The 14,771-nt window shown below is 40.8% G+C and overlaps 1 protein-coding gene across 9 annotated transcripts in view; it reads right to left on the reverse strand.

Annotated features, from left to right (window-relative positions):
• Positions 1 to 14,771, reverse strand: part of RAPGEF2 (Rap guanine nucleotide exchange factor 2) — a 249,805-nt gene that overhangs the window by 160,859 nt on the left and 74,175 nt on the right. For all 9 annotated transcript variants that reach the window (XM_058721011.1, XM_058721007.1, XM_058721006.1 and 6 more), the window contains exon 3: positions 3,221 to 3,277. In XM_058721011.1, the coding sequence (XP_058576994.1) occupies positions 3,221 to 3,277 (57 nt within the window). The remainder of the gene's footprint in view (positions 1 to 3,220; positions 3,278 to 14,771) is intronic.

Consider the following 14,771-nt stretch of genomic DNA (forward strand, 5'->3'; position numbering starts at 1 on the left):
TCAAAGCTGCATTTACACAAATTGGTAAGAGCAGGAACATGTCTCTTCAAGGGTTATAGAAGAAAATGCTGCAATTACCCTTCATCACAAGATTGGCCAATTACTAGGAATCTGATTAAGTGATCTACAATAAGTCTCTGTGAATTTCTGGTCTTACGAAATCATGATCTCCTGAGTATCTATAGACTTTCGCTGCTCACTAACACTGTCACCTAATTCTAACTAGTCAAAAATAAGCAATTGCTACAATCAACTTTATATACAAACTCTAGCCTAATGCAATCAATTTAGGGTTATCTAACACATGGCTTTGCATTATCAACAAGCATAGCTCACATTTACTGTCTAAACTGCCTTAAAAAAAAACTCAGATATATTTAAAGACACTGTAAACTTCAGTTTAAATGAACTGTATGTAAAAATTATTAGGGACTCAGAATAATGTAGGTAGAACTGAAGGTGGGTTTCATCATCACCCCTGGGGAAGCCAGCAGCAGGGAGAGATGATGTGCTTGTACTAACTTGCACACAAGAAATATCCTTGTTTTATGGTGCCATTTCTTATGATGGCATGAAAAAGGCCGGAAAAAAGTTGGTGATTGGCATAACAGCTAACATGGCAGAATCACAATGTCCAGGCTCAAATCCATATCACACTTTCAGCAATGAGACCTTAGCAAGTTCCTTAGCCTCTGAAAGCCTCAATCCCTTCATGTGTAAAACTGGGTTGATGATAACAGCTACCCCACAAGTCAGCTATAAGGAATAAGTATAATAATGCATATGAAGCACTTATTAGAGCATGTGGGACACAGGAAGTACTTGTTTAAATGTTTGCTATTACCTCATCATCATTACTACCAAAACCATGTTTTAACGGAGGACAAATTAATAGAAAGTTTGTCACTTACTGCCACTAGAACTTCTTCAATGAATGTTAATACTATTCATCAGAGGTTTCCAACCCTGATATCTGTACACCCATTCCACTGATAGCTTCTAATTGCTCCTAAAAGAAGCAAATATTCTAAGATATTTATATCTTGAATTCTTCAAGAATAAATACGGTAAGGGCTTTGCCTCTTGTTAAGTTTTCTCATTAGCAAATATATCCTGGTTACTATTCTTCTACATTTGATGTACATTCTTTTAAGCTCTAGACTGGATATTTACAATTGCCTGTTAAACAGCCCCTAGATGTCAGAGTTTCCTAAATTATAACCTTACATCCTAGGTCAGCTCCACCTGCCTCTTCTTTCTAAACTCCATCTCTGACTGCCCCATTCTTTCAGTTGACCTCAATTCAAGCATCACCCCCTCATATTACTTCAACTGTCTTCTCACTAATCTCCCTGCCCAGCCACTCAATCAAATCCACCTTTGTATTTTCAAGTATCATCTTTGAGAGGAAGAATGGGGACGCATTTGGTCACATCATTTTGCTGCTTGAAAACTGGCAACCTAGCTACAGATTAAAAGAGACTAAAGAGTGGGGCACCTGGGTGGCTCAGTTGGTTAAGCATCTGACTTGCGGCCAGGTCATGCATGATCTTGTGGTTCGTGAGTTCGAGCCCCACATTGGACTGGAGCTCAGAGACTGGAGCCTGCTTCGGATTCTGTGTTTCCCTCTCTCTCTGCCCCTCTCCCGCTCGCTCACTCACTCTCTCTCTCTCTCAAAAATAAATAAAAACATTAAAAAAGAGAGAGAGACTTAAGAAAAGTATCAACCAATAAACAAACTGTAAAAAAAGATTTTTTGAGACAAAAGAGATTTTGAATATTTTCAAGATATTAAAGAATTATTTCTTAAGGTTTGATGATAATATTGTTGGTTAAGATTTTTTTTAAGTCTTTATATTTTAAAATAAAGATACATAACAAAATAAAAAATATGGATGAATTGAAATGTCTGGATTTACTTAAAATAATCCAGTAGAAGGTGGAAGCAGGAATAAGAGATGGAACATAACTGGCCAGCAGTAACAATGTTGGATGATGCGTACATAGGGTCCATCATACTACTGTCTCCAATACTGTGAGCATTTATAAATCTCCATCACACAATGTGATTTAGGAGGAGGAAAAACTCATTTCCAATGGCCTAAAGAATCACGACCGGTATTTTTAACAACACATTCACAAGCAAACATGGTTGCAGCCTGACTCTTGATTTGTCATCTTGAAGCACACCGCATGTCAATTGCCCTAAACTTGCCTTAATATTCAAAACATCAGACCAGGCCCCTTCCCTCTCTGTATCCCCACACTTACGCTGCTCCTTCTGCCAGGAAAATCTCTCTAGACCACCAGATACTTTTGAGACCTAGTTTAGAGGGCCGCATCTCTGTGATTCTCCCCATTTACCTCAAGGCTTCCCCTGTACTTCTCCATCCCTCAGTACCTATCTGTATTCTCAGTTATTTTGGTTGGTTACTTTTTGTTGTTGTTGTTGTTTTCCTTTTATTCTATTTCTGCCCCCTTCAAGATACTATAATTTTACCCTCCTTAAGGGGAGAAGCTGGATTTTATTTCAATAAATATTCCCTATAATACGTATGGAAAGCAGTAATTATGTATTTAATAAGTGTTTTGAAAAACAAAGTCAACAGAACAACAGTGAGTCATGGCAAACATAAAATAATATGCCCAGCAATCCAGTTTATATATCCTTAATACAATAATATTTATCTACTATATGCTTGTTACATTCTTTAAAAAAAATTGTCATTTTTTCATGGTAATGTTATACATCTTGAAAGAAATATCAGTATTATTTCTAGGACAAACTATGCCCAAAGGGATGTGGGCAGGCTATTTTCCTATTTCTGAAAGAATTATAAACTAATATATGACATTTATGCTATCGTTACATCTCATTTGGTGTGGATGCAGGAATATGTATTTTGTTCTGTTTGAAATACTATACTGTTTCTTATTTCATAAAGATAAAAATGTCAAAATACTCCATAATATGAAATAACATCTCTGAACCACAAGTGAGAGATATATGGGTATAGATGTGAACTTAGCAAAGGACTGTAAGCTTTTCCTTTATGACAGGTAGTAGTTGCAATGTTTTACGTTTCTAAACTACAAAAAAATGAGTTAATGCAAAATTAAGGTAACGATGACTTAGCCGTTACTAATACTTCTATGATACTTTAAGGAAATTATTTAGTTGCTGCAGTATCCACTATACAAAGAGAAAGGAAACACCTACTAGTATAAAACTTCATTCGCTTCGTGTCTTTCATATCTCACAGTTTCGCACATTAACCTGTAAAAAAAAAAAAAAAAAATAGACATGAGTTCGACATACCTCATGAGAAAACATACTAATAGTTTAAAAACATAAAAGAGACATGTAGTCTAAAAAGTTAAGATTACTGTATATGAACTGTCACAATCATTTATTAGCCTCAAGACACATATTTTTGGTACCTAGGTGAACAAAATAAAATAAAATCTGGTAAAGAGATGCTAGAAAAAAGTTTGTTATATGTCAATTTTGTCATGTTTATTGTATAGGGAACAAAATTGTATGTGTTTTACACTTTGTAAATGACATGTGGACAAATTAATGTTCTCTGAAGTAAGCAGAAAATGAGAAATAACCTAAAAATCAGAAAGGAGAGCCTCTTAATTTAAAAAATGATAATGTCATTCATGCTGATGTTATTTAACAGCATGTAATTTCAGACAAAAGTAGGTTTTTATTAACTCAGTATTTTCATGACTAACGAATAATGGAAGGCTTTATAACTTAAAGATTTATTTTGGCTGCTTCATTCTTAAGGAAAAAATTACAGAAATTATGGAAAATATGAATAAATGTTTAAACATCCAAAATTACCATAAGAACAGCATCTTCAGGAAACATCCTATTATATTAACCCCAAGTAAAATTTCCAAAAAATACAGAAATGCAAAAGAGAAAATGACTATTCCTACTTACGAAGAAACTGGCAAATAAAAAATTGGCCATAAAACTGATTAGTTCAACAGCACTTCCATTTTGGTCAATGGGCTAGTGGTCCGCAGTTTGTGCAATACTGGTATTAGCCTACAGCCATCTTTCCTGCTGCTAAATCCAATAAACACCACATACTCTTGATTTTTCACTTGAAAACAACTCTCTTGGATATTCTTTTCCTTGTTCTTCTTACTCCACCACCTTAACTTTACAGGTCCTCTCAAACCCTTACTTGAAACATTCCAACAGAGTATCACTTAACTCCAGGAGACATCAAACCTTGAATACACATCATTAATATATATATATATTTTTTTAATAGACTGAATCACACCAATTCTTCATAAGAAAGGATAAGAATCACAAGTGATAGGCCTAAAAATACCTGGTCTTCTATTACATAACAGCTCTGCCTTATTTCCTGTAAAAACCAAAGAATCCTTGCCCCAACCTCTTCCCTGGATCTTTCCTTCTCCTACAGTAGACCCTGCATTCCTTCAGGCTTACCTCCATCTCCAACATCACCATCCATTTCTACCTCTCTCCTGAACCACTTCCTTTAATATATAAACACATCTGTGGCGCCTGGGTGGCTCAGTCAGTTAAGCCTCTGACTTTGGCTCTGGTCACGATCTTGCAGCTCATGGATTTGAGCCCCGCATCGCGCTCTGTGCTGACAGCTCAGAGCCTGGAGCCTGCTTCAGATTCTGTGTCTCCCTTTCTCTCTGCTCCTCCCCCACTTATGCTTTGTCTCTCTCTCTCAAAAATAAACATAAAAACATTTATATATATATATAAATATAAACACATCAGCTTCACCTATTGTGTGGGGGAGGGGGACACCTCTCTTGACCATATATCCTCCCCTCCAGCTATTATCCACATTTTGCTTTACCCATGACAGAAATTCTCCACTTAGACTGTCTATATATTCTACCTCTATTTTCTCACCTTCTTATCACTCCTCCACCATTTGCTCCCTGAAAATGCATAGGCTCTAAAAGTTATTAGCATTCTCTGTGTTATCTTAATTCCACTTCTCAGGAACATTCGATGACTCCTTTTTTCCTTACACTGTCATCTTCTCAGAGGCTTCCTGTCTTCGGTCTCCCGATTTTCCTCTTAACTTCTTGGTCATTTTTTCTGTCTCCTTTGGATTCTCCTCCCATTCTGTTCCTGTACCTGACTTTTGAGTGTTATCAGCTCTCTTCTTCTCTGCACCGTGTAATTTCATACGTTCTGTGATTTTAAATTTAATTTATAAACTGATGACTTCCAAAACAATGCCCCACACCTAATCTCTCACCATGATATCCACTCATCTAAATGCCCACTCAACTAGCCACTGGCTGTGTACTTGCCATTTCATGTTCAAAATGTCCAAAGAGATCTTAAATTTCTTCTCCAAAATTTGCCTTTCCACCATCAGTACCCAATTGTTTAGGCCAAAAACCTTGGAATCATTATCCTTGACTCCTCCCTTTTCTTCATATCCCATCTTTCTGCCAGCATCTGTTTCCAAAATATATCCTCTCAAACTGACCGAGTCTACAAATGTAGATTTCTGCTTCTACTTTTGCACATCTCTTGTCTATTCTCCACATGGCTTCCAGAGAAATCTTTCTAACTCAGATCATCTCACACCTCTGTTCTTAATCTCTGCTACCTTTGGAAGAAATCCAAACTCCTTATCCTTGGTGCCTTCATGCACCAAGACTGTTCCCATGGCCAGGCATCTGGGGCATCAATACACTGCAGAGATTTCTGCACAGCTGCAACGACTCAAATGTTACTTCCTTTGACTACAAAGTCAAAGCAGCCCAGCACCCATTCTTGCCATATGTATGGTAAGTGATGGAAGACTTGTTTGTACAAGCACACTCTGAATGCCCCTGTTAATCACTATCTTGTGAATGTGGAGATCTCATCCTCCCTCTGTGTTCCCATCAAGCAGAATATGCAGAAGAACATATTATTCAGGGTTCAAGGTCAGGGTCTCAGGGAGTGGCTTACCAGGAACATCTCCTTTGTAACAAAGAATGTCTGGATGACAGGCCTTGAGCTCCTTGGAACACTGGCCATGCAGGGAGGGGAAGGGCTACAGATAGTTGCTAGGCTAGTTGCTACAGTATAAAAGCTTGCTGCATGTATATCCCTGCAACAAGATGCTTTGTGTCCAGTCTGTCACTTCTGGACTCCCTATCGTATATTTCCCCAATAAGCCTATGTCTCACTGGCTATCTCTAGGTCATTTCTTCTGCCTCACAGAACAATCACCCACCCCTGACTTAGAGTGTGCTGGGGTATGATCACACAACTGGTGAGCCAGCCAGGAAACTAGGAAAAAAAACCCATGAGCACCAAGATGTGGGAAAAGGGAATAGGGAAATTTGCAGGGGAAAACCCAGGTTGGCCATCCACACCTATGTGGAGCCCTATAGCCTTATCTTTGATGGACAAGCCCACCACATGAGTATAGGGATGCCCCTGAAAATACCTAAGGGTCTAGAGGAAATATTGACCAAGATTAATTTGACTAAGAAAAGGATGAATGGTCAAGTGGCTGCTGCCACAGTTGGGTGACCCCTCCTAATGGATGCCCATGTAGCTGTCGTGAAGAAAGTTATGCCAACGACAGAAGAAACTGCATTTAAAGAGGAAAGCTAGATTAACACAAATGAAACCGAAGAGACCTTGATAATCTGCTTGAGGGAACAAGATGTTAAATTAATAACTGTTGGCACACCCAACTGAAGGGTGGTAAATTGCCCGGCAAACGAGTCCGGCAGTTATCTCTTAGCCGGCCTGGGATCCCAAGTTGTAGGACGCAACTAGAGTTCTACTGAGGAACAGACGAATTAGAACAAGCCCATAAAAACCCCCATTCTCTTGGCTCAGCCTATTATTAACAACCAAGATGAAAGCAGAGCAGTCATGCCCATGGAGTGTGGAACCCAGAACCTGCCAGCGCCTGAGCACTGGCGGATACTGAACTAGCAGAATTGGGGGATAAATTCAGATATAAAGGAAGGGAACCCATGGTGGCATTGTTGCTCCGTACGTGGCACGTAGGCACTGAAGGCCGTTTGCTTTTAGCCGGAAACATCCAAGACGGTGTTCATTATCACACACCTTGTTTTACAGCAGCATCCCCACCAGCGCCGTCAGTAAAGGTCACGTTACCCTTTTACTCTCCTCGGTGGTACAGGGCTGTAAATTAGCTTGGCCTAGCAAGGCGGGGGGGGGGGGGGGGGGGGGGCAGGGGGGTGGTGTACTGACCTCCCCTTTACAATGGCAAAATATGGAAGAGCTCCAGCATATCCTACAAGAGCTGGGGATGAAACACGCTGTCTATGCTGAACACCACAGAGATCCTGATAATTAACCGTTTGCCATGGATATTAAAGATACGTGTTACAGTCTGCCCCCAGTCACTGGTAGAGGGCACTTGTGTCCATCTTGAACCCCTAATGCGACAGCCTGTATCGTGGGTTGGGCAAGCTGCCACAGGTCAAGGGGAAACAGAGAAGATCAGAAAAGAGGTATCCAAAAGCCAGGAATGAAGGGAAAGGACTCACAGGAGAAGAAACAAAGAAGGGGCCTATGCATGTTACCTGCTGTCAGATGTAGTGAGACCTCAGGGCAGTGGGGACCCCCTTTAAGAAAGCAGACAAATAATTCAATGAAGTCCGTGTCGGGCTCTGGTAGAAATTTAATCCTGAACAGCAAAGGAGGTGCAGATACAGCCAAGGGCACCCTCAGAGGGAGGATGGCAGGCCCCTTCTCTACGAACTAGGAAAGAGGCAAAGGACATGGATTGCGGTTCGACTGCTGCCATCAGGGTGTACGGGGACCAGAGGCCACAGGTAAAACTCACCATATATTGGTCTAAAAGAAACAAACAGACCGTTTTAGCTCTGGTTGATACTGGTGCCAAATTTACTCTCCTTTATGGAAACAACCACTTTCAAGGGCCCATCTCTGCCATCGATGGGTAGGGGGCTGGTGTCGTCCAAATGAAGTAGGTTGTACTAACTGCAGACAGGATAACGCCCACCAAAACCCTATTCGGTGTATACAGCCCCAATACCCAAATACATTCTAGGAATGGATGTCCTCTCAGGACTAACATTACAAACTACTGCAGGGGAATTCAAATTGAGGGTGTGCTTGGTCAAACAAACAAGAGGAGATGCAAAATGGACACTTGTAATACTACCTGTCTCACAGAGGGTAATGGCAATTAAACAATATTCCCTCCCAGGAGGCCACGAAGAAACCACAGGCACAATTTAGGAATTAGCCAAGGTGGGCATTACATGACCAACTCACAGTCGATATAAAAGTCTTATCTGTCCATAAAGAAACCAGATGGAACACAGAGAATGACTGTGGATCATAGAGAACAAGGTGGTACCCCCTCTTCATGCAACTGTGCCCAACGTGTCTCTTGTTGACTCCAAAAGGGGAGGTTCTGGGTACATACCATGATGTGTTAGACCTGGCTAATGCCTTTTTCGAGATTCCCAGAGTTCCAGAAAGCCAAGAACAATTCTCTTTCATCTGGGAAGGAGAACAACAGGCATTCATCACCCTACCACAGGGGTATTGATAGAGCCCCTTGATCCGGCACAGCATGGTGGCCAGCGACCTAAGTTGTCAGGCAATTCCAGAGGCAGTCTTTGTTTCATTACATTAATGATGTAATGTTAACGTCTGAGTCTTTTTACAGTTTGAAGACCACTACACCAGCCTTGCTTTCCCACCTAACAAGTCAAGGGTGAATAGTCAAGAAAAACAAAATACAGGGCCCTGGCTTATTGGTAAGTACTTTGGTGTTACCTGGTCAGAGAAGACAAAAGTTGTTTCTGCAACAGGTACTGATTAAATACAGGCACATCCCACACCCCATCACCCCAAAGCATTTGCAAACTTTCGTAGGTCTCTTAGAATATGGGCATCAGTTTATCCTTTGCCTGGCTCAATTGCTCCTGCACATTTATAGACTGATTTAAAAGGGAGCCCAATGGGATTAGTCCTCAAAGACAAGGCAAGCATTTCAACAAGCCTAGATGGCTAGTAAACAGATCGAAGCCTTAAGTGTTCTTACACAGGGACAGCCATATGAACTGGATGGAGCCAGTTAGCCAGAAGAGTTTGCATGGAGCTTGTGTCAACGGCAAGGGCACAAATGAGTACTGTTAGGTTTCTGATCACAATTATGGAAAGGAGTCAAGATGTGACTTGGTGTTTTAGAACAAGAGCTGTGTGCTAATTACCATGCTTTACAGCAAGTAGAAGACATAACTAAAGGCATCCGAGTAACTCTTCACACTCAGTATCCCACAGCAGGATGGCTAAAGGATACATTCCAAAAGCCCAAGTCAGGCAGTGCCCAGACCCACACTGGCCAAATGCCATGCCTACTTGCATCAATACAGTACCTTGACAAATAGCCCCTTTAGTGAGAAGCTGCACTCCATTCTCAGCCCCATAACTTACGTCACCTCTGAAAAGCAGCCATTAACTGAGGCAGCAAAGCCATCACAGCTGCCATCCTACGTGCAGGAAGGAGACAGACCAATCCCTGAGCACGCCTGGTATACTGATGGCAGCAAGGGGCCTACCTGTGCCTGGATGGTCACTGCCATCCAGTTCTCAACGGGAAATATCTGGATAGACTCCAGAACTTGACACAGAAGTCAATGGGCCAAGCCTTGAGCAGCCTGAATGGTGATGCTCCCTGAGCCTGACCCCATGTTATATGCACAGAGAGCTGGACAGTCTACAAAGAACTGACCATGCGGCTTCTCCAATGGGAGGCACAGGACTGAGTGGTGGCAGGGCACCCACTCTGGGGCAACGGTATGTGGAAGGACATTCTCCAGCACATACGAGGTATGAACATCACTGCTTACCATGTAGATGTGCACACGACACACATCCCACCTGGTAATCAACAGGCTCATGAGTTGGCCCACGTCTGCCTCCTTGAAGATATGTCAACAGAAGATGTAACCACCTGGCTACATGAAAAGACATCAGGACAACGGACCTTGTGGGCCATTGCTAAGAACTGGGGCTAACCTTGGCATACAAAGACGTTGTAACCATCTACTAACAATGCTCAACCTGTGTCCAGCAATGACCATGACCTTTGCCAAGAGACACTGGACAGATAGCAAGGGGGCAGCACCCTCTTCAGAGATGGCAGAGATGGGATCGGTCCCCTGCCCTTCCCTGACGGCTGCTGTTATTCTTTAATATATACTGACACTTATTCAGGACTCCTGCAAGCCCACCCCAGTAAACGTGCTAACCAGAAAGCTACCGTCCTTGGTCCAGAACAGTTGTGTGCTGCCTATGGGGTGTTCACTGACATCAACATCGACCAAGGCTCCCACTTTACAGGACACGAAGCGTAAGAGTGGGCCAGCACTCAAGACGCCCATTGGCATTTGCATCTACCATGCAATCCCACTGCAGCTGGACTGACAGGATGTGTGAGTGGACCGTCAAAACAACTGCCACAAGAAACCATTCACTGGCCCTCTGGACAAGCCACCTGTCAACAGCTGTAGGACATTAAGTGAACAGGTACATTCCAATGGGTCCAGTGCCTGTACTGTACTCACTCAAGGACCTGATGTCACCCTTAGAATGCAAGTAGACAGCAGGCAGGAAAGATGTTCTCTGCCGTAGGTAGGTAGGAACACAAGGTAACCTTTTATTGTCCTTGCCACAAGATCTACCTACAGGGGAACATATAATTAAATGGCCCTGGAAATGGCAAACAAGTCCACGGTGCTTTGGATTTTTGGTCCAATGGGGAATAGGAATAGGAAAGGACCTAACCATCACCCCATTTCTTCACCCCACTCCACCGAAGACAATGAAGGCACACAACCCCAGCCTCTCATTAAAAAAGGACACTATCATAATCAACTTATAGAGCACTGTTAGACCCCCACTATCCTTTTCAGGTTTGCCCCATCATGTAATAGAGGGGCGGCCAACGACTGGGTACTATAAACCTGGAGCCAAACCAGTCAGGGTAGTGCGATCCCAGAACACCACCACCTCCCGCATTCTGTTAGACAATCATGACTTGCCTCTTCCAGTGCCTACTGAACAGCTTGACTTTTCACCCTTAAATTCTGCATAGGGAACCTATTTGCCAATTGGGCCCAGACCATAGCTTCCATACAGAGTAAAACCAACTATTGAGTATATGGTGAACTCTCCCTGTTGGTGACTGCAGGCTTCCCCCGGCAAAATGTTTTCTATAGTTGCTTAGCCATTTGTGTTTTCCTATTATTTGGAAGCTATGGCCTACGCTGTTGCTCTGGGATTTGGTTGCAGTACACCTCGGCATACGTGGCCCCAGGGACACTGAGAAACAAGAGCGTATAAAGAATGTATTGGCCATCCAGGGTATGCCTGGGTGGAGTATATGGTACATGCTAGAAGACTTGTTTGTACAAGCACATCCTGAATGCCCGTTAGTCACTATCTTGAGAATGCAAAGATCCAGTCCTCCCTCTATATTGCTATCAAGCAGAATATGTAGAAGAATGTGTTGTTTAAGTTCAAGGTCAGGGGCTCCAGAGTGGGCCAACCAAAAGCATCTCCTTTGTAACAAAGAGTGTCTGAATGGCAGGGCTTTGAGCTCCTTGGAATGCTGGCCACGCAAGGAGGGGAAGGGCTACAGACAGTTGTTAGCATAAGTTGCTACACTATACAACCTTGCTGCATGTGGATCCCAGCAGCAGGTGCTTTGTCCAGTCTGCCATTCCTGATTCCCTCTATATAAGTTCCCTCAATAAACTTATGTCTCCATCAATGTCTCCGGGTCTTTTCTTCTGCCTCACCAGACTATCACCCACACTTGGTTTGGAGTCTGCTGGGGTACAGCTACACACCATGCTGAACACACTAACACCTGAATAAAACATTGATTCATTTACCTAAATCTTGTCTGCCCAACCAGGAATATAAGCTCCATGATGGCAAGGGTATCAATGCTATATCTCCATGGCTTACATCAAAGTCCAGAACATAGCAGGCACACAATCAATAATTGTTGACTGAATATATAAATTTAACCAGTGCTCTCAGAAAACCATGATACAATCTTCTATAAGACAATGTTGTAAATAAATGAAAAAAAAAGTACAAAAAAATGGTTTTGTCTTTAAACATTGCTGGAGAATGTTTTATAAAAAGCACACTGATATTCCCTGAATTCCTCAAGAATACAGTAAGCATAATTTAGTTGTTTCTTAATGATCTAAAACTGTTTATTTGGGGTGCCTGGGTAGCTCAGTCGGCTAAGCATCAACTCTTGATTTGGCTCAGGTCATGATCTCATGGTTCTTGGGATAGAACCCCACATCAGGCTCCGTGCTGACAGCATGGAACCTGCTTGTGATTCTCTCTCTCTGCCCTTCCCCTGCTCGTGCGTGTGCACTCTCTCTCTCTCAAAATAAATAATCATTTAAAAATAAGTAACGCTGCTTAGATAACAATAATTACCCTTATCCACAATGCTAAAGAATATGAATTTATTTATTTATTTGTTTGTTTATTTTAGCAGGCTCTTATTTCTAACACTGAATAGGCCCAGATAGTTATTCTGCTTTTTCAGATTTTTGGCCTCCACCCCTAACTATAGCATCCTCTGCCCCTTTGGCAAATATACTGCTTCTAACCCATGTGGATTAAGGGAGTAAACATTAGAAAAATAAAATTGTATTGAAAAAATATATAGTTCTTAAGATTTGAAAACCTGCACATTGCATAGAATATGTGATCTTACAGCAACACAATTAACTGCATGCCAATTAACCCTCAGAATCACTTTATTGCCTACAAATGGATCGGCCACAAAATGCATAAAGCTGAAGCTTTCAGATAAATGAGAGCCCCTCCCATCCCTCATAGAAGACTAATGTTCTATTAGCCAATACTGAATATACAAACTTTCAAAATCTTGACGAAGAGCTGTTTTTCTTCCTAAAATTGGACAACTCTGTATTATGTGGAAGTCTTAACTGTTCTCTGTTAATCCCAGGAATAAAACTTGTATTTATAAAATTCAAAGAAATTAAAATATCTAAATAAGATCTATTTTTCCTAGAAATGGTAGTTATTATAAAACAGTTTATCTAAGTCAGTGGGTTTATCTGTACCTCTTTTGTTGTTGTTGTTATTAACCATGCTGGTATCCTGATCTCGTTCTAAAAAAGGACTTAAGTTAAATTCAGTTGATGTTTCCCATAAATATCAGAAACAAATGGCTTTTCAACATAAGCAGAATAAGACAAACATCTTAAAGCTCCTTCCCTGTAAGTTCATGCCAACAAACAAAACTGTACAGTCCCCAAAATAGACCTTCTAAGGTGTCAATAGGCTAAATTATACCACTGAACTAATCAGTTCTTTCTAACCAAAATCTTCCTTTGAAACCATGAAGATTGATAGTTCTAAAGCTGGGTGATGGGTTTATGGGACTTCAATGTACTATTTACTTTTCTAATTTTGAGAATTTCCATAAGAAGTATTAAAGTTTTCCTTATTCTATTACACAGAGTTCCTGTTACCTACATAATTTTATAACCACATACTATAGACACATAATCAATACGTGTAAATATTATTTAAATATTATCCATGTGTGTACACATGGGAATGTGCCACTTATATTTGCTTATCAATTGCATTTAATTAAATAGACAGCACTGACTTTTTCCTAGGATAGTTGTCATCAAAAAAACACAAAATGAAAGTTAGACACTTTAGAAATTATTCTTGCTCTAATCTGAGCCATCTTCTAAATTCCCAATGGTTTTACCCTTTCCAGTAAAACTTGAATTTTTAAACACCTAACCTTCAATCTACTTTAATTTAAATGATTTTCATTAAAAATTAAATTTTAGAAGTATTCAATCCTCTTGACACTTTTTTCAATTAACAACTAAATATGAAATTGACATGCTTGCAAATTAATTAGTATTTAAACAGTAAGAGGAAAATACATAGAAGTATTCCCTTAATAACTAAAAACTGCTGGTACCAAAACTAGCTATAGTTGGAGCAAACAAAACCTTTTCACGTGTCCTAGCTAGTGTTTACGTACAATCCAGCTTCCCAAGGTCCTTGATTTTCTGTTCCAGTTAAGGCAAAATCACTGGGTTATATGTTTTTGATCTTTTAATATAGCCCAGGTAACCATAAACGAGGTTACTGTAGCACTGCACAATAGTACCAATAAAATGTTTATGTGTTTCCAAAAAAGGGCAGTCAACTTAATGCAATAAATATATTACATACAAAGACCTAAACATAATAATAACATAACGAACCTAATCATTCTGTGAATGGTTAAAAACATGCTGGTTTCTTATGTACCTGAACGCTAACAAGATCATTTGCCAGGACAGCAAACAACATTCCTTTTGGGGGATTCACCAAGTGGGGTTTATTCCTTTGGATAAGAGGAGCAGGGAGTGGGATACAGAGGAAGAAAGGATATCACTATGGCAGAAATGAAAGAAAATTATTATGTGGATATAAACTTACAAGGCCAAGTATAAATGTTAGATCAAGCAGAGTTTTCTTAAGTTATCTTTTTTTTAAAAAAATTTTTTAATGTTTATATTTATTTTTGAGACAGACAGAGAGCATGAGCAGGGGAGGGTCAGAGAGAGAGGGAGACACAGAATCCAAAGCAGGCTCCAGGTTCTGAGCTGTCAGCGCGGAGCCCGATGCGGGGCTCAAACTTGTCCACCGCAAGATC

This window comes from Neofelis nebulosa, chromosome 3 (genome assembly GCF_028018385.1).
Source record: "Neofelis nebulosa isolate mNeoNeb1 chromosome 3, mNeoNeb1.pri, whole genome shotgun sequence".
NCBI lineage: Eukaryota > Metazoa > Chordata > Mammalia > Carnivora > Felidae > Neofelis > Neofelis nebulosa.